This window comes from Myxocyprinus asiaticus, chromosome 5, assembly GCF_019703515.2.
Source record: "Myxocyprinus asiaticus isolate MX2 ecotype Aquarium Trade chromosome 5, UBuf_Myxa_2, whole genome shotgun sequence".
NCBI lineage: Eukaryota > Metazoa > Chordata > Actinopteri > Cypriniformes > Catostomidae > Myxocyprinus > Myxocyprinus asiaticus.
The window spans coordinates 26,383,316-26,410,684 of NC_059348.1; the positions used below are offsets into that span (position 1 = coordinate 26,383,316).

A 27,369-nucleotide genomic window follows, 5' to 3' on the forward strand; every position below is an offset into this window, starting at 1 on the left:
AGGCATAATTTTTGTGTTAGTGGCAGTTGTGCATTAAAGGCAAGTGGTAAATTTTGTATGAATTAACTAAATTTACCACACCAAACCTTTGAACAAACAACAGGCAAATGGCTGATATGTTCCAGTGCTGGCAGGCGGTCTCTGAGCACATGAGTGAAGAGCATGAGTAATTTATGTAGGGTAGTATTTCTGAGACAAGGACCCTTGAGAAATCTAATCACTCTCAACAGGCTGAAGAATTTGTCCTTGTGCATCAAGAAAATGGACAAAAAAAACCCCAGAATTGTCTTGCCTTGCTTGGTACAGAGCAGTAAGCTACACTAAATCAAGGTAATCGCCAAACAGATAGACCCCAAAAAATGTCAACAGGTGCGATACACAGAAAGGATTAACATTTTTCTGCCTGTATCTTTATACACAAGGGGAAAAAGAAGAAAACAAGAAGGCAGGAGTCAGGATGACCTGGGTGGATGGCTGCCAAGAACCAGCTGAAAGGGCTGCAATTTCAGCTATTGTGCAGGGGGTAAAAAATCCTGTGCCAAGTCCCATTACGTGAAATTGAATTGAAACTCCAACGCGATTAATTCAGTTGTTAGGTTTACTTTTTTTCTTTTCTCTTACCTCATGGCTGAATGCCATGCACATGGCTTATTAAAATATGAATCTGCCTTACTTTGAATTCTGAAGCAACTTTATCACACCTGATTGACATGGAGATGGTAACTCATCGCATTTGGGCACAATTAACAAGCTATTTTTATCATGTACACATGCCACTTTTTGAAAAATTTATGAACTCTGCTGTTTGCATTAATTTTAGTCTAACTTAGTGTTGTAATCAATAACAGAGGTCTTACCATCTGCTGAAAACACAAAAAGCCACAAAGAGAGTCATGTTCAGTCATTTTCCTGCTAATTTTCAAAACATGAAAGACAATTAAGTGGAATAACTGAGAAAATCAATCCACTAATCCATCATTTAACCTGACACTACGCCGACACATGTGGCGACGTGCAGCTCATAGCGGGCAGCGATGGCAAATCTAAAGAGGCATGTTCATTACGAGAGGCCCCTCCCCAAATCTCCCACAGAAACACAAGTATTTAGGGGGAAAGTAGTAGCTTGACAAAAGCTCCCCGCAGAAGCTGACCAGATTCACACATCGCACTCAGTATCTGAACACTGTACAATGGACCACTGTGCTCTCATTCTCAGCTCGGCTTCAGTCAACAGCATAGCAGTGCTACGCATCCCCAGCGCCGGCCTGCCTATTACAGCAACACAACACGAGAGACAAGCAATGCTACCAGCAGTGGACATATTTAGAAAAAAATCCTAAGCATCTCCTCCACATTTGTTCCATTCAATCTATGGCTCGTACATTAGATTCATACCAGTGCACTATTGTTTAGTCTATGTCAGTGCTACGTTTACAACCCTACACTTAAAAAACGATTAACCTAAAAAATTTGCTTCATGTGGTAACATGCAAACAAAGACAAAAGCATTATTTAAAGTCCCTGAATCAACCTTAATACAAAACCTATTTTAAGGGTTAGAACAGGTAAAAATAGCTCATTTAGGTAACATTTGGAAGTTACCACATTTTACCGTGTATGTGAGAGCTTTAGAAAATGTTTTGGTTCCCATTTACGATAAGCTTCTTTACATTTTTTAATGCATTAGGTATCATGAATTAACATTAAACACTATTATAACATTTATTAAATATGGTTGATTTTTATTTGTAATATTTTTAGTTCATGTAACTTTTCAATGTTTGTTCTCCCAAAAATTAAAATTATGTTTTAATTTACTCACTCTCCTGCTATTCCGAAACTCCTATGACTTACTTTCTTCAGTGTAACACAAAAGGACACGTTAGGCAAAATGTAAGCCTCAATCACTAGTCACTTCCATTGCATCTTTTTTCCACACAATCAAAATTAATAGTGACTGAGGCTGTCAGTTCCTAACGTTCTTCATAACATCTCCTTTTGTGGTCCACAGAAGAAATAAAATACATAAAGCTTTGGAATGACATGAGGGTGGGTGAATGACTAATGTTAACACATCCACATTCAATGTTAAACATGTAAGCTATACACTGATCAGCCACAACATTAAAACCACTGACAGGTGAAGTGAATAACATTGATTATCTCGTTACAATGGCACCAGTCAAGGGGTGGGGTTTATTAGGCAGCAAGTGAACAGTCAGTTCTTTAATTTCATGTGTTAGAAGCAGGGCAAAAATGGGCAAGCGTAAGGATCTGAGCGATTTTGACATGGGCCAAATTGTGATGGCTAGACGACTGGGTCAGAGCATCTCCAAAACGGCAGGTCTTGTGGGATTTTCCCGGTATGCAGTGGTTAGTACCTACCAAAAGTGGTCCAAGGAAGGACAACCGGTGAACTGACGACAGGGTCATAGGCGCTCAAGGCTCACTGATGCACGTGGGGAGCGAAGGCTAGCCCGTCTGGTCTGATCCCACAGAAGAGCTACTGTAGTACAAATTGCTGAAAAACTTAATGCTGGCCATGATAGAAAGGTGTCAGAACACACAGTGCATCACAGCTTGCTGCGTATGGGGCTGCGTAGCCGCAGACTGGTCAGAGTGCCCATGCTGACCCCTGTCCACCGGCAAAAGCACCTACAATGGGCACGTGAGCGTCAGAACTGAACCTTGGAGCAATGGAAGAAGGTGGCCTGGTCTAATGAATCACATTTTCTTTTAGATCATGTGGACGGCCATGTGCTTTTGCATCATTTACCTGGGGAAGAGATGGCAGCAGGATGTACTATGGGAAGAAGGCAGGCTGGCGGAGGCAGTGTGATGCTTTGGGCAATGTTCTGCCAGGAAACCTTGGGTCCTGGCATTCATGTGAATGTTACTTTGACATGTACCACCAACATAAAGATTGTTGCAGACCATGTACACCCCTTCATGGCAACAGTATTCCCTGATGGCAATGGCCTCTTTCAGCAGGATAATGCAAAAATTGTCCAGGAATGGTTTGAGGAAAATGACAAAGAGTTCAAGGTGTTGACCTGGCCTCCAAATTCCCCAGATCTCAATTTGATTGAGCATCTATGGCAGTGGTCGGCATCCTACGGCACGTGTGCCAACATTGGCAAGACAGCAACGGCAAGAGAGCTAGATTATTTTATTTATATAAATTCCGCACCTGCATTCCAATCTACATCTTGATGTAATCCTTCCTCATGATCACACAACATGTTTTAATGGCTGAATGGGAGGCTAAACAAAAAGTTAAAATTTGACGAGACTGCAGTACACCCACATGCAAGCCATTCACGCATCACATGCTGGCAGCGCTTCACTTTCAGTTAATCACGCGAGTAAACGTGTCCGCTTTGCTTCGGTCAGACTGCGCGGATGACAGCCTATATTCCGTGTTTCATTTGTTTCTTTTTGCTTTCAGAACAAATAAGGAGAAGAATAAGTCATGTAATACGGAAAATGTCACTATTAATCTTTGAGATTTCCAACCCAGCACACAGGTCCACCGGCCTTAAACCATAGTCACACTCAAAGTTACATTAAACGTTTAAAAGAGAAAACATAAACTCACATTGTGGGGTTCAAAAATCAGAGTCTATTCAAAATATAAATGAAACCTGGAAATAAAGTTTTAGGATTTTGCAGGTGCAATTCACCGAATAGGGCTAAATAGTTGATTGGCTTGTAATGCGTGAATGGCTTGCATGTGCAGCGTGAGTTTCGTCACATTTTAATAGTGTTTAGTCTTCCATTCAGCTGATGAAAACACGCTGCGTGATCATGAGGATTACATCAAGATGTAGACTGGATTGCAGGTGCGAAAAAATTAATATAAATAAATAGCCCGATCCTCTCTCACTGTTGCTTGCGTGCTAGTGATTACAAGATTACAATGACATAATATAAGAAATATTTAAGATTCCACACAGTTTTGTGATCAGTAATCAAATTCATTTTGTACAAAAGGACAGGTTTTCTTTCATTAAAGCACTTTTACAAGATGCTCTGTGAAAATTCACATGCAGGATTATTATCATAATCATCAGGCTTTGCACACATTTTTAACTCAAACTGTTATGCTGATAATATCATTGGTAATGAAAAATAATTAAATTAGGAAAAATTCAAAATATGTGTGGACTCAAACTTACACATACATGTGCTTGTCAAAAGGTTGCTGACCCCTGATCTATGGGATGTTCTGGACCAACAAGTCCGATTCATGGTGGCCCCACCTCGCAACTTACAGGACTTGAAGGATCTGCCGCTAACGTCTTGGTGCCAGATACAACAGGACACCTTCAGAGGTCTTGTGGAGTCCATGTCTCGACAGGTCAGAGCTGTTTTGGCGGCAGGAGGGGGACCTACACTATATAAGGAAGGTGGTTTTAATGTTGTGGCTGATCGGTGTATATGTAGAAAATAGCATTAAAGGAATATTCCGGGTTAAGCTCAATCGACAGCATTTGTGGCATAATGTTGATTACTACAAAAATGTATTTTCTTTAAAAAAAGAAGAAGCAAAAATCAAGGTCACAGTGAGGCACTTACAATGGAAGTGAATGGGGCCAATTTTTGGAGGGTTTAAATAAAGAAATGTGAAGCTTATAATTTTATAAAAGCAGTTACATTAATTCTTCTGTTAAAACTCATGTATTATTTGAGCTATAAAATTGTTTAAATTGTCATTTTTACCGTCGTTTTAGGATTTAGGATTTGTTGACATTATATCATCATGGCAACAAAGTTGTAAAATTGGCTATAACTTTACACAGAAAGGGACCATAAGTGATTTTTTTTTTACACTAAAATCATGTTTACATAATCATATTATTTATGTCTTGTGACTATACTTTTGGAACAGTGAGTATTTTAACGTTCACAAATTGGTCCCCATTCACTTCCATTGTAAGTGCCTCACTGTAACCCAGATTTTTGCTTTTTTAAAGAAAACGAGGGACGAGTCAAAATTTATTTTTTTGTGCTAATCAATATTTGTCACAAATGCTGTTGATTGAGCTTCACATGTATTGGACCCAGAATATTCCTTTAATCAAGATTCATAAATTCTGTAAAAGTATTGTTAATTTTGATTTAATGTTAATTATTGTGTTCACTAATGTTAAAATCTACAAACTTATTGTAAAATGTTACCAAAGTTTCAAATGAGTGATTTGACTGCCCTGTTTTGTGCGAAACTAAAGCTGAACCTGAGACAAATTTTTGTGAGCCTTGATGCTTAAAAAATTGAATTCTCATCTCTTGGGCTGTTGCTATGCCGCTTTGTACTTCCTCTGCAGCTGCCGCCCTGGTGTGGTGGGTGATAAGCATCAGGGATGCTGGGACACAAGCTCTCCTGTCTGAACTCATGACCACAATCACTTCCTGTTCATTACCTCCCCTGCTAGGAAAACACATAGGAATTAATGAAGCCTGACCAATGAGCTGCCACTAAAAACATACACGGAAAAACAAGCTCAGATGCTACTGGGCACAAACATCCCATTATGTGTCAATCAAGCCTGTTGTCGACGTCCACACATTAACAGAGAAATGCATGGGTTAAATCTAGTTTGACTACAGCGGTTATGCCGTGGTCCTGAGCTACGATGCAACAACAGCTCCTCTATTAGAATGCAGGTCTTGTTCCCTGTCAGGAAATAAGGATTGCTTTATTAATACATGCTGTTGCCATGACAAGCATCCAGCAGATCCGTTTGGTGTGAGATTTTAGCATCCTGAGCAATTGCACAAATCTGGCCTGGCTAATGAGATTTGGACTGATCAGCATCATACGGGTCTCCATGACATCCACAGGCCTGTTTCCCTATTAGCCATGCCAACAGCAGCTCTGCAATTGTATTTTTGTATATAAAACTATTGATTAGGAGTAAACCTAAGAACAAAACCTGACTTTTTGTCTCGTTCTTCTCTTACTTGGATAATGGTGCCTTGGAAGTCATCTCTTGAACTGTTGACTGCAAATAGCTGGCGTATTTACTAAGAGGACAAAAATATCTCTCTCATTTTACAGTATTGATTGGTGAACTTGAGCTCCTAATTTACTTAGAAGTTTCCTAAGGAAAACATGATGTATGAGGATATTAATCAAACAGAGTAATGCTCACAAAAACCTTGATGTCACATTCATTCTTGCTGAATTACAACCATAACAGAAGTAAAAGTAATTTCATCTGAACACTTCCATCTGTCTTGTAGGAAGAGTATTTCTTGCATACATGCTCACTCAATCTCTTTTATATTTAATAATCAATTAATTAAAAATAACCCTAACTAAGAGAAAAATATCTGCTCACATTGCTTGCATCTCAGTTTTTACTGTTATGATGTTCAACAGCATTTTGAGAGATAAGAATGATTTAAAATAATATTTAGATTAATCTCACTACAGCTGAGCACTGTGTTACCACCCAGTGAAACTAAACGTGTCAAATGCTAGTGCGCTTGCCTGATCTCCGTTAACAGCACTAAAAGCATTAACTTCCTATCTGACAAATTTATAGGGTGCTTCATTTGTCTTCCAAGAAGCAATTTCGTTTTAACCACCTGTAGGAAGCTTTGTGACACTCTCTCTCTCCCTCTCCCTCTCTCCAATCCCCTTAATGTGCCTCAGGACCTACGGCTGTGAGCTTCATTTGTTTTTGTAGTTTTCTTTGCCCATGTTTAATTACAATGGTGCAGCTGTTCCTCATTTACACTGGGGTCATATATTTGAATGTGTGTATGTGTATGTGTGTGTGTGTGTGTGTGTGTGTGTGTGTGTGTGTGTGTGTGTGTACGTGTATCTCTCTCTCTCTCTCTCTCTCTCTCTCTTTATCTCTCTCTTCAGGGTCTTGTTTGCAGAGAGCAAAATACTGTGTCCACCGCTTTCAGAGGTGCTGAAATTGGGACGATTTTGTGATTCAGCTTACCTCTACCTTTCAATTTGTGAGGTTATCAAAATGACAAAGGACCTATTTCCATCTTTTAAAAAACATATAACACCTGTGTAATACTGATTTGCATTTACACAAACAGGGAAGGCACGAAACTGAATGGCTCGAGGCCTCTAAAATTAATGAATTGTTTTATAGATCTGGTGTAATATTTGTCATGACAGGCTCATTTGCACTCTTATGCAGAATAGGCTTGAAGTGTACGTACTTGCCATGCTAAAATTAATGGTCCTTTTGTACGTTGAAGTCAGAGCAACGCATATTTTCATGCCTTATTTTAGGTGCATGGAGTCCGTTTGGCAGAATGTGTAAACACCCAAAATATGGAACATCGATCAATCTCAACCCCTCAAATAATAACTTGGGTAAATGACTTGCTTCAAAGCTTTTCAGCAGACCATGAACAAGCACTGAGGGGAGTTTCTCTGAAAGTCAAGCATGCAATTATAACTTTTCAGTCTGTTATTTTGGGTCGATTTTGACCTCAAACACAGCTGCTCGCAGTGAGGACAAAAAAAGCGAAAAAATAAAAGAGATGTTTGTTGAAAACATCTCATGCTTTTTGCTCTTGAATTTTGCATGTAAGAGTAACGTCCAAAGGACTTTCAAGAATAAGCACACAAACTTTTTACATTTCAATTAAAGCATGTATCTATGACTTTATTAAAGTCCCAACCATACAAAACTGTAATAATGTGTATTAACCTTGGGAAATTCGTCAGACAACTCAGATGCCAATTGTAATTTACAAAACAATACATATTGCAATATAATAAACAAAAAAAAGACAGACCCAAGTGTTTATTATGAATCATTTCCAAATTAATAAACCTATGACTCACATCAACACTATATTTGAAGGTGAAGAGTATTTTTTCAATGTTAAAATACTTTCTCTTATACCAGATTAAAATGCAAAGACAACCACAAGACATTTGTAAGTTTATTTCCTCGAACACTGTGGCTCTATGGTGCTTTCAAAACCTTACTCTGTTTGTTTGAGCATCCCAACCAGCCCAACACAGCAAAATTGGCTTAACCGTCTCTGAGATGGTGAAATCGTAGGAGTTGGCTTATACAGAAACATACGACTTTTAATCCCATGGAGAAAGATAAGCGAACCAACGAACGTTGTTATTACGATTTTTCAAAAGTTTAACCCCTAACACAAACCTAAATATAACCATGATGCTAATATGCAAATCACTGGAAGAAAGGGAAACATCAGGGTTTTGAACGAGCATTCCTATGATTTTTCCTCACCCAAGTTTAACCCCAAACCCAAACCCCAAACTTAACTATTAAGTCCAGCCCCTTACCTAAACCCTAAACCTAAGCATTATTTTATTAGGAAAATAAATTGTTTGTTTGCCACAGAAAAAAAAGAAAACATCAGGGCTTTTCCTTTCTTCAGTACTGGATAGGACGCTAGCTGAACTTTTATGCTTGTATTGTATCGATTTGAAATTCTGTTTTTTTAAATGGTTGGTCTCAATGAGAATAAAAGTTGTCCCTTTTCATATGAGCCAAGTTGTACAATATCTTGCGATTTGTCGAGTCATGAGACTACACTGGCCCAACCAGTGGCATAAGCCTACTTGACAGACACTATTTTTACAATTCCGTTTGGTGAAACTAGTCGAAGAAAATATACACTTCACTTTTATTAATATAACATAACATGATATCACATATAATCATAATAAATATTTTTAGCTATAGTAATATAAAACAAGGTTTCATCAATTCTCCCATCATGTTGAAACCACATCATTTTTAGTGCAATATTGATGTTATGAGCAGCACCCTACTCTCTGCACTTATAGGTTTTGATTACAGCTAATGATAAGCCTCAGAGCGTGGAGTCCATTTTGATGATCATGTTCCAGAAGAGAAAGGTGTGGGGCCCACCTGTTCTACTGCCGCTGAAATGCGATCTCACACTTGTCACAAGACAGTGATCGGGAACTCGCAGTGTGTCCTTCCTGATCACAGGAGGATGGGGCCAGGCATCAAAAGGCTGACAGGTGCCACTTAAACACCAAAGACTGAGCTGAATGAGAGGAAACGCAACAGGCCATTAGTTCACCTACAGATGGGCCCACAAAGGCCAGGGTGTGCTCCTTCTCAAAGCTGCAGTGTGTGTCTCAGTCCTGATGTGTGGCTGGGAGTCAATGGGGCGAAATCACTCCACGCAACAGCACCACACAATGGAGAAGCTGACACTATTGTTGTGTCCAAAATAACACAGACCACGCAAACAAACACTCGTACACAAATACGTATTTAACAGATGCTGGCCTCTGTTACACATACAAAAACAGAGAAGGATGCCATAAAACAATTGACAGTGAATACATAAACAGAGGAAAACAGTTTTGCTTTGTTTGTTAATGCACTCAAATGCTACAAACAACAGCAGAAAATGAATTATTATGGTGAGAGGACTTTGAAGATATTAGCAATTAGACTAATGGCAAAAGAAAAGGTTTGGAATATTTTCATGCAGCTCCAAAAATCCTGGATCTGCACCACAACTTTCATTACATTATGAGAAAAAAAGCCTTTATGTGAAAATGATTGCAATATGTTTCGTAGTGAGATTAAACCAAACAATTAAGCTATTCTGGATTGGTTTTCACAGAGCCATCTGTTTGGATGTTTCCTCAAACTGGGAGCCTAATCAGCTATTCATAGACTGTCATTGGGCAAAGCAAACCCCCAAAAAATGAGATGCCTCCAATGAATCGCAATCACAGATTTGTGCCAGAGTTTCTCGATGCACATGGCAGGCTGGAAAAAATAAATAAAATATAATCCCCCAGCCAAAATAAAGTGAACACATGTCCAGATTTTATTATCATTATGTTCAGCTACTTAATGAGTTGATCTTTTGGCATTTTATGCAACACACTGCACTGGCTGATACGGTGGCAGAGACGGAAAGCTAATTATATTGAGAAAATAATCTTATTCTGTAACAATCATGGCTGCAATGCTGTCATATTTGTTTGAATTACACGCAAAGGCAGATGCAAAGATTGGAGAGGGCTGGGACTGACGAACAACATCGTAAACACAGACACCGACATAAACATGTCACTAAAAACCAAGCCTGTAAAACGCAACTGAATGTTGTCTTTCTCGCAGGAATGCTCATGTGTACAGCCTCAGATTTTCCACACTGACAAAAATGGAGCATAATAACCAAGCAAAATTACATCTTTTCATCCCTAGACAGTAAGTGACGTCTTTTTGATTTCACAAAGTGTCCTAGCACTTCAGTCCTAGCACCACTTCTATCTAACTTAGGCAAAAAAAATTCACTTCTTTACAAGATACTTCACTTATGCAGATCTTACTTTGACATTCACAAGTAATAGCATTCCTGAAAAATTTCCCAAGCCACCCTGGCTGATTGCGGTTACCAAATTATTTTTCTCAAATCTGTTATTCAAGTTTTCCTCATTGGGATCTGTGGAATAAGCAATTACAACAACAATCATTCTTTTGGCATAAATTAACAACACTAAAAGAAAACATATTTTTGTGAGTTTGGAGATAATGGCCAGAGATCATTCTAGGTAAGACTGAAATTTTTTTAAAGGTGCACTCAGTATACAGTATTTGTCATCCTCTTTTCTTTAATACATTTACCCCTGAAATAAATAGTACTTTTGAAGAATGTTCTCTCACAAAAGATGAAAACTCAGGCCAGAATTTCTGCTTATTTATTTTACATGGAGCACATTGCCTGGCAGCGTCTAGAAGCCTAAGTCTCGTGAGAGACTCATTCGCTATTAACAAGGTAAGGTTTAGGATTAGTTGTAACGGTAGGGTCAAGTTTAGGGTTAGGTTTAGGGGTAGGTGTAGGGTTTCTGTGGGACTCCAAATAAACACAGTGTGTGAATATCGCATGCAACTCTCGCTAGACTTTCGGCAACCGGGGTGTTACATTCTAGAGGTTGCCTCATGCTGGCCAACATGTTGAGATCACTAATACTGTTTCAACGTGATCTCATGAGAATTCATATGTATACTTAAAGGGATAGTTCACCCAAAAATGAAAATTCTCTCATCATTTACTCACCTTCATGACATCCCAGATGTGTATGACTTACTTTTATCTGCTTGACTTACTTTCATCTGCTAAACTCAAATCAAGATTTTTAGAAGAATTTCTCAGCTCTTTTGGTCCATACAATGTGAATGGGTGCCAAAATGTTAAAGCTCCAAACATCACTTAAAGCAGCATAAAAGTAATCCATATGACTTCAGTGGTTAAATCAATGTCTTCAGAAGCGATATGATAGGTGTGGGTGAGAAACAGATCAATCTTTAAGTCCTTTTTTATTATAAATTCTTCTCTCTGCTCCCTGCTAACTTTCACATTCTTCATCTTGTGTTTTTGTTGATTCACATTCTTTATGCTTATCGCTCCCTACTGGGCAGGGATTTCTGGCAAAAAAGGACTTTATTGATCTGTTTCTCACCTATACCTATCATATCACTTCTGAAGATTTGGATTAAAATACTGGAGTCGAATGGATCACTTTAATGATGCCTTTATGTGCTTTTAGGAGCATTAAAATGTTGGCACCCATTCACTTGCATTGTATGGACCTACAGAGCTGAAATATTCTTCTAAATATCATAATTTGTGTTCTACAGAAGAAAGAAGTTATACACATCTGGGATGGCATGAGGGTGAGTGAATGATGAGAAAATTTTCGTTTTTGGGTGGACTATTCCTTTAAGTAAAGTTTGCTTCTAGCAAACGTACATTTTCTTACACTTGCTTCGATACTGAAACATACAATAATGTTGTATTGACAGCATCTAAAACATCATCATTTTAAGTATTAACACCTTTAGAAATGTGCAAATGTTTATGCATACTGTTTAAATCGATGAATACTGAATCAGTTAATGTCATTGCATTTATATTCAATGAGATTAGTTAAATGCAATCATGTTTATTTAAAGCTGAAGTGTGTAATTTCTGTGACACTAGCGCCCCTGACCAGAATTGCAAAAATAAACAGTGTTTTCAAAACAGATTTCTGTATACGTCCCTCGCCTGCAGTTATTCAAACAGTCAGATGACCCACCTTCAAGGCCATTGGTTGAGTTATGTTGTTGGGGCGGGTCTATGTGGGTCGCTCAAAACAAACACAGGAATTTTTATAGCACCACAGAGACACAGTGTTTACATTTTTCGAGAAAATTAACCTACGAATGGTTTACTTATAGTTGTCTCTACATATTAAGATGAGACAAAAGAAACTATTTTAATGCTGAAAAAGTTACATCAGATTTAACGCAGCTGATGCATTTATCTAATTTGACATTATAACGGTTTCATTCGGTTCTGTGCTGCCCTATTCAACATTTTAAAGGTTTATATCACTTTAACCAAGACAAAACTTTAAACATGTTAAAATGAATAAAAATTCTGTAACCATTTAATCATTCACTAAGCATTTCATTTTTGTTTGCCAAGGGACACAAAAGGAGTTTTCAGAATATGCCAAAAAAAACAAAAACAAAATAAACCACAAAAGCACCATAAAACAATCATAAAAGCACTCCATTTTATTTGTTTGCTATAATCCAAATCTTCAGATAGTTTTGTATGAGGAGTACATCCAAATTATTTTCAAAAAAATTGCAGACTCAACAAGCATTATGACACAAGTTTTACGGCAGTGATGTCGAATGTTTATTGGCTCTCACTTCTCTTGTGACCGTTTGCGACATGCTGTATTCTGCGATGTATATGGTTGAATGAGAAATGACTGTGCCTTTATGGAGTGCATCAGGAGAAGAATTTACAGCGATTAATAATTTAAATTCTACTCTCTACCTCACATAAAGCTACTGTATGCCGTCAGGGAGCACATCGGTGCAGCGCATCACCCTTTGGACTACTTTTGTACTGAATTTTTCAGAATAAATTATTGTGATTAAATTTATTTGCCTGTTACGTTTTATTTCTATGGTTAAGAAATTGTTAGGGTTAGGTTTAGAGGTAGGTGTGGGATTACCAGCTGTACAATATGTTTAATGTAATATATTGCAACAAAAAGTATTGTCACTGTACATTAATCTGTCTGTTACATCTTTTTATTTTTTTGAAAATTGAGTTTAGGGGTCAGGGTAGGGTTAAATGATCTAAATGATCTAAAATATCTATAAAACAGTAAAAATGTACAAATATATTTATAATGGATTCATGTACTCAAATATATTTGTAATGGATTTGTAAATATTTTACGTTTCTAAAGCTGTAAATAGGTAAAAATGCTTACAATTTAGATACTTTCAAATCTTACATATTGTACGTTATCTATCCAAATGTACAAAATGTAAGTTTAAATGTTACAAATATTAACGTACAAATAGCTAAGTATATTAATGAGATCAGGCTGACTATTTGCATTATTATGATATCCCCCTTATTATCAGTCACTTTCACTCAGAATAAATTAATAATAGCTTCCTTTTAGATGTCATTATAAATCTAAGACGACTTTCATATTGGCCAGCCCAACACCCAGCAAACAGGGGACGTCCCCAAGACGTTGCGAACGTCCACTTAGGTTCGCATTTGGCCTGCTTTGTAACGTTCGCAGGCAGACATTCCGAGGATGTCCGCATTTGGTCCGCTTTGTAACGTTCGCTGGCGGATGCCACACACACACACACACACACACACACACACACACACACACAGAAAGAGCACAGCACCTTTACAATTGTTCAAAATAAAATAAATGTACTTTGTTCCTTACAATTTCTCACGTGTCTGTTTTCTTTGGTTAGCCGAGAAGTAAAATAAAATGATGTTCAAAGGACTTTAAGTGAAAGTCCAAGCTAACAAAAAAGGTCCTCAGAACATCTCCTAAATGGCCTCTGTGAACGTCCCCTAAACGTCCAGAATGGACATCCTGTGAACGTCCCCTTGAACATCCGGAGGACGGCAAGAGGACCCTACACATGGACGTTCCTGGGACGTTCGTAGAGGCCATTTAGGGGATGTTCTGAGGACCTTTTTTTGTTAGCTGGGCATAAACAAAAAACTGAGAGCACCTTTAAGAACAAAATGAAATGTGGTGAGCAAATAATTGGTGCTGTGCTACAGTTCCAGTCTGTGTGTTTGTACAGTATATTTTGTATATGATTTCCACATGGAGGAAGATGATACTTGGACATGTCCATAAAGACAAACCAAACAAATTTAGTAGATTTTATACCACATAATGGACAACACGAAAGGATGTGAGGTGAAACAAGCCACTATGAAATGCTCTCATATAATGAGAGTGTGTTTGTGTATTAGTTAGTTGTACGTTGACCTGTTGAGTAGTAATGAACCACAGAGCTTGTCTTTTTAGATATGCAAACATGATATGCAATTAAAAACTCCATTCACATTCCAGTGAGGCTGTCAATTAGAAGCAAATCCTTTTTGACAGTAGCCAATGGACCGTGCCAGCTAGCCAGTGAACAGGAACTCAAACAGTAATGGCTTTTGTTACCAGCAAGACCAAATTTGGATGCAATTATGTTGAACTTAAATGAGAATATATGGATTTTGTGCATATTGGATATTAATTGGATCTTGCGGTGTTGGCTTTTTCTTTCACCTACTGCAATGATAACAGCAGAAAATATACCTAATAATATTAGAAACTACACCTATATCGTGCAAATACAAACCTACCTAATACTTGCATTATGTTTCAAACATGCAACATTAGTTGTCATGCTTATGCCTATGCAATGGACTAACTCAGAGCTTTTCTATTTGGTAATGCACTTTATTTACTGAATACGATTTTAGTCTAATCTATGACCACAGCAGGCTTTCTCTAAAGACATAAGGGCTACTGGCCATGTGTAAACTACACTGCTGTTCTAGGGCTGAAATGTGCATCTGTAGTCACAAGACACTGCTGTGACTACTGCTGGCCATTCTGACATCCACATCTATGAACAACAGAAAATGTCAGTCACCTACAAATATATCTGCAATGCATAAGATATCATATGGAAAAGCATCAGGAAAACAAAAAGACACATCCATGATGTGCAGCCTGGGGCTTGTTGTGCTTGGATCTTGACCTAGGCAAAACATGAGCAAAGATCACAGTCTTGGTAAACATCTCACATTTATGACAATCCACCCATGTGTGGCTGGCCAGTGTAATATTGACATAAGCTGTTGACACAGGAAAAACTTCCAGATATCCGTCACAGGAAGAGCATCGCTCTTTAAAGCCGAAGCAGAAGACATTTTGAGTGTTAGCTACAGTACAATGCTTTCAAAAGTATTAAACATGGAGGTCTTACAGTTGAGTTTGTTAAAGGTAATGTGTTATTTTTTTTATGTTAAAATAAATTCTCGTATCCAGGTTTAATATGCAGAAACTACTTTAAAAACAATCTGTAGGTGGATTAACCCAAAAGTACAAAATATAAATAAAATAAATACTGTGTCTCTGTGGTGCTATTAAACATTCCTTTGTTTGTTTGAGCATCCCAACTAGCCTGACATAGCAACATTGGCTCAACCAATGGCGTGAGTTTGGGTTGGAACTATCCGTTTGTCCAACCAATGGAAAATAGGGGAGTATTTAGGAAACTGGGGAAAACATACATGTGCATACCTGCATGACCATTGCATCAAAATATTAGTGCTAAACACCAACAAGGGATACAATTTTTGTGATACAACTCCTATTGCTTACTTCTCTTCTTCATAACAATACATAACTTTTGCTTCAGCCCGAGATGGACCACTGGTATTAAAATGAATGGGAGAAATTGGAACAGCCAATGGATGTAGAAAAGGAAGTCCCACCTTCCAGGTAAAAGAGCCAATTAACTTATAGATATAGACATCACCTGTCAATCAACATGCTTGCACATTAGCTGAACCAGCCTGAAAATTAGCATTTATTAGCGGCACAGGAGTTAAAGAAGCACAATTTTATGATACCATTGTTGTCAGATTTTACAACATAAAATATGTTGTTTGATCATAATCTTGACCAACCATTTTGGAGATTTCGGTCTTTCCCCATTCAAGTAGATAGGAGCTGTACTTATTTGCCACTTGTATCCATAGAAAATAGCAGCCCAGCTTGCCCGGGAGCATTCCAAAGATGAAATGACTTGCCTTGAAAGGGACTTTGTTTGAGCCCAGAACAATAAACATTTCAGAGTTTTTTTTTACACCAAACCACTTACAATTATGACATCATGTGACCGATACACTATGAAATACAAACAGACTACTGCATGCATTGATTTCCTCTCACATTTAGGAGTGTGGTCTGATCAGTCTTCTAAAGGCATAGGCAGGAGGGGGCAGAAATGAAATGCCCACTCAAGTCTCATCCTGTCATCACATCACTTTCTGAGGAGCAGTGACCTGGTAAACAGAGATTACCAGAGCAAGCTCCTCTTTCCTTCTCCCTCTGAGTCAAATCAGCTTCCACTTTGAGTGCTCTGATGATAAGTCCGTTAGTTCCGTTGTTAAAGATGCACATACATGAAACAGAGGTCGACTGATACATCGGTTTTGCCGATTAATAGGCACCGATAACAGATTTCTGTAACTATCGTTTTCGGCAAAAATCTACACTGACACTGTTTTTCCCTGTTGCGTCCAGTGCTGGAGCGGCTGGGAAGGGTCTTCTGTCATTATACAGTATGAGAGCGGCCTCTAGAGACGAAATAAAAACTATCACTTCACTGATGCCTTGTGGTGTTTGTTTTGACACACGAGACTACACTCTGCATGGAGCGGAACACTTCAGATGAAGACTTAAAACATCAACAACAAAAAGGTATGTATACAGTACACTACAGTACATGTTGTCATATCATTATAAAGTCATTCATTTGTTGACTAGATGCCGCATTAGTAGAGAACAGCAGTATGTTTGCCGACAAGGATGAGAGGACGCTAACATTAAAGCTAACCTCAAGCGGTTAGAACAATGTGACAAAAATACAAGCAAGTCCTAGCCAAATGTTTAAATGTCAGGATTGTTACCATCTATTACCATCTATTTGCATTAGTTTATATCCAGCTGGTCACATTTATGCATTCTTTATTGCATATTTAAAGCTAGTGACGTGAGAAAGCAAATTAATATCTTCATGCAGCCGAGATAAACAAATCAGAAACGCATCTGATTTCAATTCAGTTTTTTTATCCTCACTGTAATACAATGACTTGCAAAATTAGATCAAATTCTTGCGATAAAAAAGGTAGACACAGCGCAACAAATACAGTTTAACAGAAAGCAGTTGTCTCAATATGCTTTTAAAGTTATTTTTAATTAGACACATCATCTAAAAAACAGCACTCCTGCATGAGATGCTGAATAAACAAAAACAAAGGGAAACAAAGATGTTCGTCTAGCACGCGTTTACATAGAAAAACAAACGGATGGTTGCAAAAGCATTCGGTGTGAACAGCCCCATACAGTTGGTGGAGGTCTTTGGCCATTGCGTCTTGCTCTCTTATAAGCGTTTCTCAGATTATGCAATGAGTTGTTTAAATTCTTTTTCAGGAAAGATGTTCAACTTGGAAATGTGTCTCGAGATCCTCGCGTTCGGTTCCAGTCTGTTATGTTCCATCTGTTTGAACAGCCCCTGGCCTGGGCTCATAGTCTGAGCCGCTTCACCACCGAGTTCAGCCGAATAACACTGCTATCTGTGAATATTGCTACCCTACATACAACTGTACTGAATAAAAAACAATGTGCTATTTCGCTGTTATTATGAAGCTTGAGTCTGGAATAGTAGGAATCAGTGCAAGTGTAACACCATGTGAACTGTCAATTGAAGTGTTTTCCCCCCTCGTTTTACTTTTGACTTAATATTTGAGAATATGGACTGACTAAAACTTTTTATTTATTTCATGCACATTAGTTAAAATGAAATGCTCTTTATTTAACAGTCAGGATAGGAATGTTCTATGCAATAATATAATGGTGTAGTATGGTTTCTGTATTTATTGCGCCCTCTTGTGGACTAAAGAAACAACGTCAATTTAAAAATCATCTGACTTAAAAATTTAAATATTAGTTCATATATATTCATATTTATTTCATTTAAAAAAAGTACAATGCATTTTCATGGTTCAGTCAGTACTGTTTATTTTTGTAAAAAGTTCAGCACTATTTTACTTTGAATGTTATTTTTTTCATTCAGTATCAATTTTAAAAACTATCGGTTGATTAATTGGTTATTGGCAGGTACTGCACAACTTAGTTATCGGTATCGGTAAAATCCACTATCGGTCGACCTCTAGCATGTAATGTTCATTGCAGCTGTAGTTTAAGGTCTTTGGGGGTGCTGGGCAGTTTCAGAGTGGGGTTTAAATACTGCGCTTGACTAACAAACACAAAAGACAGCTTATTATTTCAAGGTCAACATGAGACCCTCTGACATCCAGCACCACCAAAAATCTCAGTAATTTCTACTTAATTGAAAATGCCTGTGGCTAAGACACACACACTGCAGACTTTATATTATGGCGTATGGTCCATGACAGCAATACAAATTTGAGATATCTAATTTCTCATCCGTTTTTAATGTAATGTGCTTAAGACCAGGAATCACATTTGGAATGTATTAACAGTCTTCCATTTTTTTTTTTTCCACAGAGTCATTTCTGACTATTTCAAACACACACACACACACACACACACACAAACTTGTTTTTATATCATTTTGGGGATTCTCCATGCATTTTATGGATTTTATACCGATCTAACAATAATTTCTATCCCCTAACCCACACAGAAACCTTTTTTGCGTTTTTATATTTAAAAAAAAAAAACATAGTTTAGTATGTTTAATAAGCCATTTCCCTCATGGGGACCACTAGCTGGGCCCCACAAGGTAGGTGGTCTCAGGTTTTACTGTCCTTGTGGGGATATTTGGTCCCCACAATGTAGTATACACATGTACACACACACACATTCACACAAACACACATAGAAAATTATTCTGGAGGCTACACAGTTGTCAATATTTTTCAAACCAATGTAAAATGGACCCTACTTACTGTCTTAGTGCATGTTCCTGGTCTTATCGAGTTTGTATACATGCACTTTAAAATAGTGGTCGACCAATATGGGTTTTTTAATAGCCGATGCCGATATCTAGAGAGCGGGTGGCCAATAGGCCGATGCAATGCCAGTATATCACACAATTTAATATAGTAAATAACATAAACATAAAATTGCTAAAAAAAAAAAAAATTAATTTAAAAAAATCCTTATTTAGCACTATATTAGCACTCAATTCCACACAAAACTTTGTAAAAAAAAAATATTCAAATAATATTGTATTTTAAATGGTAGATAGCAGTTTCATTCAGCGTCTTTACTCGCTGAGCTACCCAGGCCCCCAATAATTTGTCTTTTTAAAATATCATATAAACACTTAAGTCCGATTTTTGCAAAGTCAGATTAACAGACCAAGATAATTTGATTGTAGCTTGGCTTTGTTCAGCATGTATACACATTAATCGGATCACAGCTGACCATCGTGTTGCTCCATGTTTAAGAGCATGCGTTGCTCGCCTGCTTAAAAAGACATAGGTGATGCACAGCATGTATTTCACTCCCTAAGATGACATCCTTCCTTTAAATATTTGAGTATGCATTATGTCATGTATACTTGGACAGACAGAGGAAAACTGCAGCACGACTACGCAAAAACCTAGCTCGATTATAATTGTAAACCTATACAGACTGAGAATGATTGATTGGTGCATGTTATTCAAAAAATGTATTCTTCATCTGAAACAACTTTTCTTATGTGTTTGCATTGTTTGTTTGTTTTTGCAAACTCACATTCATGTCTGGCTCTTTTCTGGTGTGCAATATCACTTTGAACCATCCAATCAATCCCAGATGTATAAAATAAAGTCTTAACCTAAAATTCCTTCTTGTTGAATATCCTGTTTCACTCAGAAAAAAATGTCATAGAGTATTACAAAATTTAAATGGGTTGCGAATGGCAATTCAAATTTACTTTCAAAAACTTGAATTTAGTTTCATCTCGAGTTGCTTTGGTTTTCTGTTGACAAATGACATGTTCAGAGATGTCTGTTATGTAATAATTCCAGACTGTCAGCTATTAGCCTATGTGCTGTTGTTTCACAATTAAAGGAATATTCCGGATTCAATACAAGTTAAGCTCAATTGATAGCATTTGTGGCATAATATTGGTAACCACAAAAAACTATTTTGACTTCCCCCTCCTTTTCTTTAAAAAAAGCAAAAATCTGGGTTACAGTGAGGCACTTACAATGGAAGTGAATGGGGGCCAATTTGTGAACGTTAAAATACTCACTTTTTTTTAAAGTATAGCCACAGGACATAAAGGATATGTGTTTAAACATAATTTTAGTGAGATAAAATCGCTTACTAACCTTTTCTGTGGAAAGTTACAGCCATGACGATGTCATGTCAACAAACCCTAAAACCCTAAAATAACTGTAAAAATTACAATTTAAACAACTTTTCGGCTCAAATAATGAATTTGAATAGAAGAATTATTGTAAGTGCTTTTATAAAATTATAAGCTTCACATTTCTGTGTTTAAACCCTCCAAAAATTGGCCACATTCACTTCCATTGTAAGTGCCTCACAGTAACCTCAATATTTGCTTATTTTAAAGAAAAAGTGGGATGAATCAAAATTATTTTTGTGATAATCAACATTATGCCACAAATGCTGTCGATTGAGCTTAACCTGTATTGAACCCAGAACATTCCTTTAAATCCTCTTGTGTCAGCTTTACTCATACATCACTTACCTTGCAGGTACAAAATAAGATATAAGTTATACCCATAAACCTCTTTTATATGACACAGGCCCAATTATTTAAATAGAACTGACAGTCAGTATGGTTACAAATTCTCTACAAATTCCGTCGGACTAAATAATAACTCACCAATAATTTGCAAAGAAGTTGGACGAAGAGAACTAGATAATGTGATTGTAGCTAGGCTTTGTCCAGCATGTATACACGTTAATCTGACCACAATTGGCCTCTGCATTGCGCACATGCTCCGAAAAATAGAGGTGATGGACAAAGTGTATTGAACACTTTCTCAGCTGACGTTCTCCTTAAAATATCTGCGTCATGTCTACTTGGACAGACAGATGAAGGCTGTTGCTAAACTATGCAAAAACTCACAGTACCTCAATTATAAATGAGCATATAATTGCACTGTGTGCAGGACAGCTTCTACTCCTATATGGGTGGGTAAAAAATATTCATTTTCAGATGCATCGTGATCTTCATTTGAACTCAATATCTTGATATCGATTCTTAAATCCTAAGATCAGTCTTTTACTTTAAGCTCAAACCTCTAATACAATGAGAGGAAATCACTCGCATTTGCAACCAAATTTCATGCTATGCGACTAAAGTGAATATATTTGGCAACTGGCAGGTAAATGTTTAGATTTCACTCACCGGTGATAGTGTAGTATAGTGGTGGAGTATTCAGCTGCAAGATCCTTTCACAGTGCGTTGAGAGTAAAAGTTGTTCCGTGTAATTTGTGTTCAAGGACGAGATCAATGCATCTCATTTGTCATTGAATACGGTCTCTTTTAATACCCTTTCTGTTCTTTTCAGTCAATTGTTGATCAAAAACAACAAAAAATAAACATTTAATTCTAATCATACATTGAACAAATTATATGCGCCCATTCACGGACTATGTTTACGGTATTGGTTTTTAGCACGTGTTCAACAAATCAATTTAAATACCTGTAAAAAGTAAAAATAATGCAATTAAACAATAAACAGGTTTATTAATACAAAAAATTATATATACAATATCATATATTTATTGATTGAATACATGAGTTTGTTCATTTTTAAAGAGCTAAAATGTGACCAAAATAACAAAAAACAAATACAACTGAATTAGTCAAATTAATATTTTTGTAATGTACCTAGTTAGAAGGTCCCCTGTATAATTAACAACATTAGCTGGGAGAGATTTTCTTTCATATGCAAGCAAAAGGGACATTGTAACTGAAATGTACCCATATGAATCAATATCAAATTGAAATCAGAATCGAATCGAACCGAGAGCTTGTGAATCAGAATTGAATTGGGAGGGGGGCCTGGGTAGCTCAGTGGTAAAATATGCTGGCTACCACCCCTGGAGTTTGCTAGCTCGCTAGTTTGAATCCCAGGGCGTGCTGAGTGACTCCAGCCAGGTCTCCTAAGCAACCAAATTGGCCTGGTTGCTAGGGAGGGTAGAGTCACATGGGGTAAAACTCCTTGTGATCGCTATAATGTGGTTCGTTCTCAGTGGGGCAACGCGCTCAACAAGCCACATGATAAGATGCGCAGGTTGACAGTCTCAGAGGCAGAGGCAACTGGGATTCGTCACCTCCGCCACCCGGACTGAGGAGAATCATTACACGACCATGAGGACTTAAAAGCACATTGGGAGAAAAAGGGGAAAAATCCACACACACAAAAAAAAAAAAAAAAAAAAAAAAAAATTGAATTGAATTGAATTGAATTGAATTGGGAAATCTGTATCAATACCAAGCTCTATACTCCTATTTGGTCATTAATTAGCAAAGACTGTGAAATTTGGGCACGTATGAGAACAAACCTTGTCTCACAACTCCTTAAAACCACATCAACGACAAGCTTACAAGACAATGAGTCATGTGTAGTGTTAACAGCTTGCTTGCATTATCTCATTGGCTGTAATAACGTCAAGCCTGCAAACTCCATTAAGGCAGCGACGTGAACACCAGCTGAAAGTCATTAAGCATGAAATAAATCATTGACTTTGATATGGGTCGGCTTCAGCCAAGTTGTTTTGTTGGCTATTAATGGTCAGGGGCTGCATCTCTGCCGGTTTTCATAATCCTAAACAGACTGTAATCCAATCTGACCCTACCCATGATGCCGCACTCTCTCTCTCTCTCTCTCTCTCTCTCTCTCTCTCCGGAGCACCTCTCTTAAGCACTCCTCAAGACCACTCTTGACTTCCTCAACAGCAGTGACTGTTGTATTAAAACATATATCAGTGGTGCCACCTCCATGGGGTCCAAGTTCCTGAATTTCACATTTAAATTGCTTTTTTTGCATTTAGTTGCTTGGCACACATTTTCCTACCAAGCGATAAGGATCATACTGTATAGTGCGGGAAGTGTGGAGCATTAAGTTTAGACAGTGAGTGTGTTCAAAGTTGAGTTGAGTTTGTTTTTTTTCTCCTTGCAAGCAGCAATAGCGCAGAGAATCTTCCAGTAGAGTAACTTCAGGTGTGAAACATGTACCTTTCACAGCACAAAAAGCATCACACTACACAAACACAGACCTTCCTGCATTTACACGTTTTGCTGAACTGCAGAAAATCCACAACAAAGTGTACGGCAACTGAAAGCTTTTAAACCAGCATCCGTCTCCAAGCCAGAGTTGTAAACTGGGAGGAACTCAAATCCATACCATATGAATAATAAAGATACAGTATGTTGTTTGTTTTTTTATATCTTTCTATACGCTTCAAATGGGGCCATGCGGACCCCTGTCTTTGGGGATCTATGGAGAGCAGTGCAGCAGGTATGGAGAAAGGTAATCAGATGGGGGCTATGTGCACAGACTGAATCATCCCCAGTGGCAGTGTGAACCCCGTTTAGCCACAAACCATCAATTTCTGTCTATTTGTTCTAGAGATACCACACACCACTGTCACAATCTCACTTGTTTGCTCTGCTGTGTCCCCACCACCACCACCCCATTCTCACTCTCCAAACTCTTGCTCCCCCTCCTCCCACTGTTTCTGAATTGCTAAGATGAAAAGTCTCGAGTGGAGTTATTGCCACTGCAGTAAAATTACACTATATAGATTATATCTGAAAGCCATTCCCCTCCCTCTTCCTTTCCTCCCCTACCCCCACCAACCTCTACCCCTCTCCGTCTTTCTACTGAAAAGGTTTTATAAACTCAGCAAAGATATTAACAATTTATTGCTGCACATCAAAATTACATCTAACAAATGAATCCTTGAAACAGTGCTGGTGAAATGGGGCTTTCAGTATTTTTCCCCCTTGTTTAAATTAGGGCTGTCATAATAGTGCCTCCAAAAATGTGTGATTCATACATAAACATTTCGTTGTGTATGTAACTACACTTAGACATAGATATAAGACCTATGGCAGTAAATCAAGAAGCATTGAAAGGAATAATACAACCCCAACCCCCACTCTATCACCCCAGAGTAACCCTACCCCCCTCCTCATTCAAACACACACACACACACACACACACACACACACACACACACACACACACACACACACACACACACACACACTTTTTCCCCATCTCTCTTTCTCCTACCCACTTGCACTATACACACAGTAACAGCACCATCATTAGGAGAGATAGCGGAATACAAACCCCAAATATCTCTGTTGTTCCACAGGGAACTGGAGAATAAATGATGCTGTTGGTACAAAACACAAATGTGAAGGATGATGTGCACCACCAATTAATGCACATACACAAACATTTGTCATTTGTTGCTTATGTTATTGTATGTGTATGTTTGCTGATGCCCATGTTGAGTTTGGGCCTGTGATGAGCAGGTGTACTTGCTTAGTAAGCGCGCGCGCCAGTACTAGCTACAAACTTCATTACAGTGATCTTTAATTGTTGCCATATTATCACGTTATACGCGCGCATTGCTTGGCTGTGACATCCCATAACAGCGCTTTTAAGTTTAGAGGCACGTGAACATGCGCTGATGCTCGCTTTTAACAATTAAATGCTTCTCTGGAGAACTTTAACGAAAACAAAATAACGAAATAGTCACCAACTGATCCCAGTTTAGAAACGTTTTTGGTCCCGCGCTCATTCGCTTCTTTTTTCAGAGTTACTGTGACAGTCAGTTAAGGACAAACTTTGCTCAAGTCCTAAACAGTAGTCTTCATTCAAGTTCAGCCAAGCAAAACACAAACAATTTACATTCAAACAAACACGCTCGTGAAGAACAACATCATGAAAGACTTTACCTTATTGCAATACGGAGAGTCCGAATAGTGCGACTGTCCCAGTCGGGAAGGATCTGTTGCTGATGGTGGTGGTGGTTGAGGATAAAATCTCACGTCCATTTCAGAAGAAACATCAACCGGTCCCTATTGCCTTTCCACTTGAAACCGTGTTCCTCGCTTACTCAGAAATCGCAACGCAAATAAGAGTAGGTGTTAACTGAGGCACTCTATTGCGCCTCACATCCGTTCCGCGGTTTTCACAAAAACTTTTATATGAACCTCTATCTCAGCCGTCTTACAATAGTGAGACACCGGTGAAGAAAGCGCTCAGGTGAGTCTGTGTTAACTGCTGAGAGTAGAGATGTGTATCTTCTTCAGTGCAGCTGTAGCTCAGTGTAACTGCTGTATGGACTATAGAGAGAAGCGAGCGCTTTGCCAGTGTTCACACACACAAAAGACTCGCAAGACACGCGGCTGTGGCTGTGAGCGGCATATAGGTGGCGCTGTGATGTGCGCATCTACTTCTGGATTTGCATCACTTTGCGTATGATACTGTCTGAACATATGGTGGCGGAAAGAGTCCGTTTAGTTGTGCCTTTGTCTCTGGTCGATAGAATCATCTTTTTGACAGAGTTTTCTTTCACCTCATTAGAATGGATTACATGATAGAAAACAGCAGAAAGGAGTGTACTGAGCACACTTACAAACACGTTTTCTTTCAAATGTGCATGATGTGGTAAAATCTAAATTAACTAGTTTGGTACAACTCGGTAAGATCATTTAACATAGCTGAATCAACCTGACTAAAACAACAAAACTAGGTTTGTAGGTTACACCAACAAAACTAATTATAGAGGGTTAGAAATGTGTCTCCTTAAAGGAATATTCTGGGTTCGATGCAAGTTAAGGTCATTCGACAGCATTTGTTGCATGTTGATAACCAAAATTTTTAATTTTGACTTGTCCCTCCTTTTCTTAAAAAATAAAATAAAATAAAAAAAATCTGGGTTACAGTGGGACACTTACAGTGTAAGTGAATGGGGCCAATCCATAAGCATTAAAATACACACTGTTTCAGAAGTATTTGTCTGTTTCATGTGAATTCACTGTATGAATTTGCCGCCATGTTTGTAACCAAATTTCCATATTCATATACTTCAACAAAAGGTTGATTTTTTTTTTTTTTAAGTTTCTATTTATAAAAAGAGGCAAAATTACCAGAGGCCAAATTTTTCCTTTTTTTCAATAAAGTTATATATTTTAAGTGACATTCATTTAGATAAAGTCAAGCAGTGATGCTCATTTATTCAGACATGTCAGTTATCTATACACGTGTCAGTTATGTTTATAACATAATCGAGTCGGATACAATTAAATGAGAAATGCACATAGGAAGATGTTTTTTTAATAAATAAACAACAATAAACATCACATTCAAAGATTATAAGGCAGACTTTATTCACACCACTAGACTACAATGTAAACATATTAATCATATACACCAGGGGTTTTCAAATGTTTGGTGCCAAGGACCCCCAAATTTAATGATCCCATTGCTTGGGACCCCCTGATAAAACTAGTAAACATGATATTATGAAGAGTTTGTCTTGCAAAATTAAATAATTGGCTTTTATATTGTTCTGAAGCCAAAATAATTTGTTAAAATATTATCTGGAAAATAATTACTTTTTATTAAGGTGACAGTGTATCTTTCTTATCTGGAGTAATAGATGTATAAACCCAAAGAGAAACATTTTCAATTCAAGTAAATATATTATAAAGAACAATATATAATATGAAATTATTTATATTAATTGTGAAAAGTGCTATAAATTAATCAGGAAAAGTATTAAAAACAAAGCAAACACATTTCAAACCAGCTTTACAGAGAATAGTGCCTTACAACACTAATTTCTTACAAATAAGATTTATTATCATAATATATGAAATTATATACTAGTTTATAGTAGTATTTTATTTCTTGCTATGGCTGTCAAAATGATAAAATATTTGTGATCAATCTAACAAGTTCAGAATGAAACAGTAATAATGTCAAATAATGTCAACAACTGTACAATTTTTTTCTCTGATTTTTTTTTTTTTTTTTGTGGACCCTCTAGCTCTTCCTTGCGGTCCCCTGGGGGTCCCCGGACCCCAGTTTGAAAACCCCTGATAATGCCTCGGCTGCTTTCTGTGTATTCTTCATGAGTTAAAAGCAGCTCTTACATTCATACAGACATGATCATCACAGATGTTTTGTAATATTTTGACCAAATCAGACCAGAAAACAACACAAAAACATTTGTAACTTCTTAAT

At 37.7% G+C, this 27,369-nt stretch overlaps 1 protein-coding gene across 2 annotated transcripts in view; it reads right to left on the reverse strand.

The window, feature by feature from the left end:
- LOC127440519 (thymocyte selection-associated high mobility group box protein TOX-like) overlaps window positions 1–25,487 on the reverse strand; it is an 84,730-nt gene extending 59,243 nt beyond the window's left edge. For both annotated transcript variants that reach the window (XM_051697151.1, XM_051697150.1), the window contains exon 1: window positions 25,074–25,487. In XM_051697151.1, the coding sequence (XP_051553111.1) occupies window positions 25,074–25,172 (99 nt within the window). In that variant the 5' untranslated portion in view covers window positions 25,173–25,487. The remainder of the gene's footprint in view (window positions 1–25,073) is intronic.
- Window positions 25,488–27,369: the final 1,882 nt, after the last annotated feature.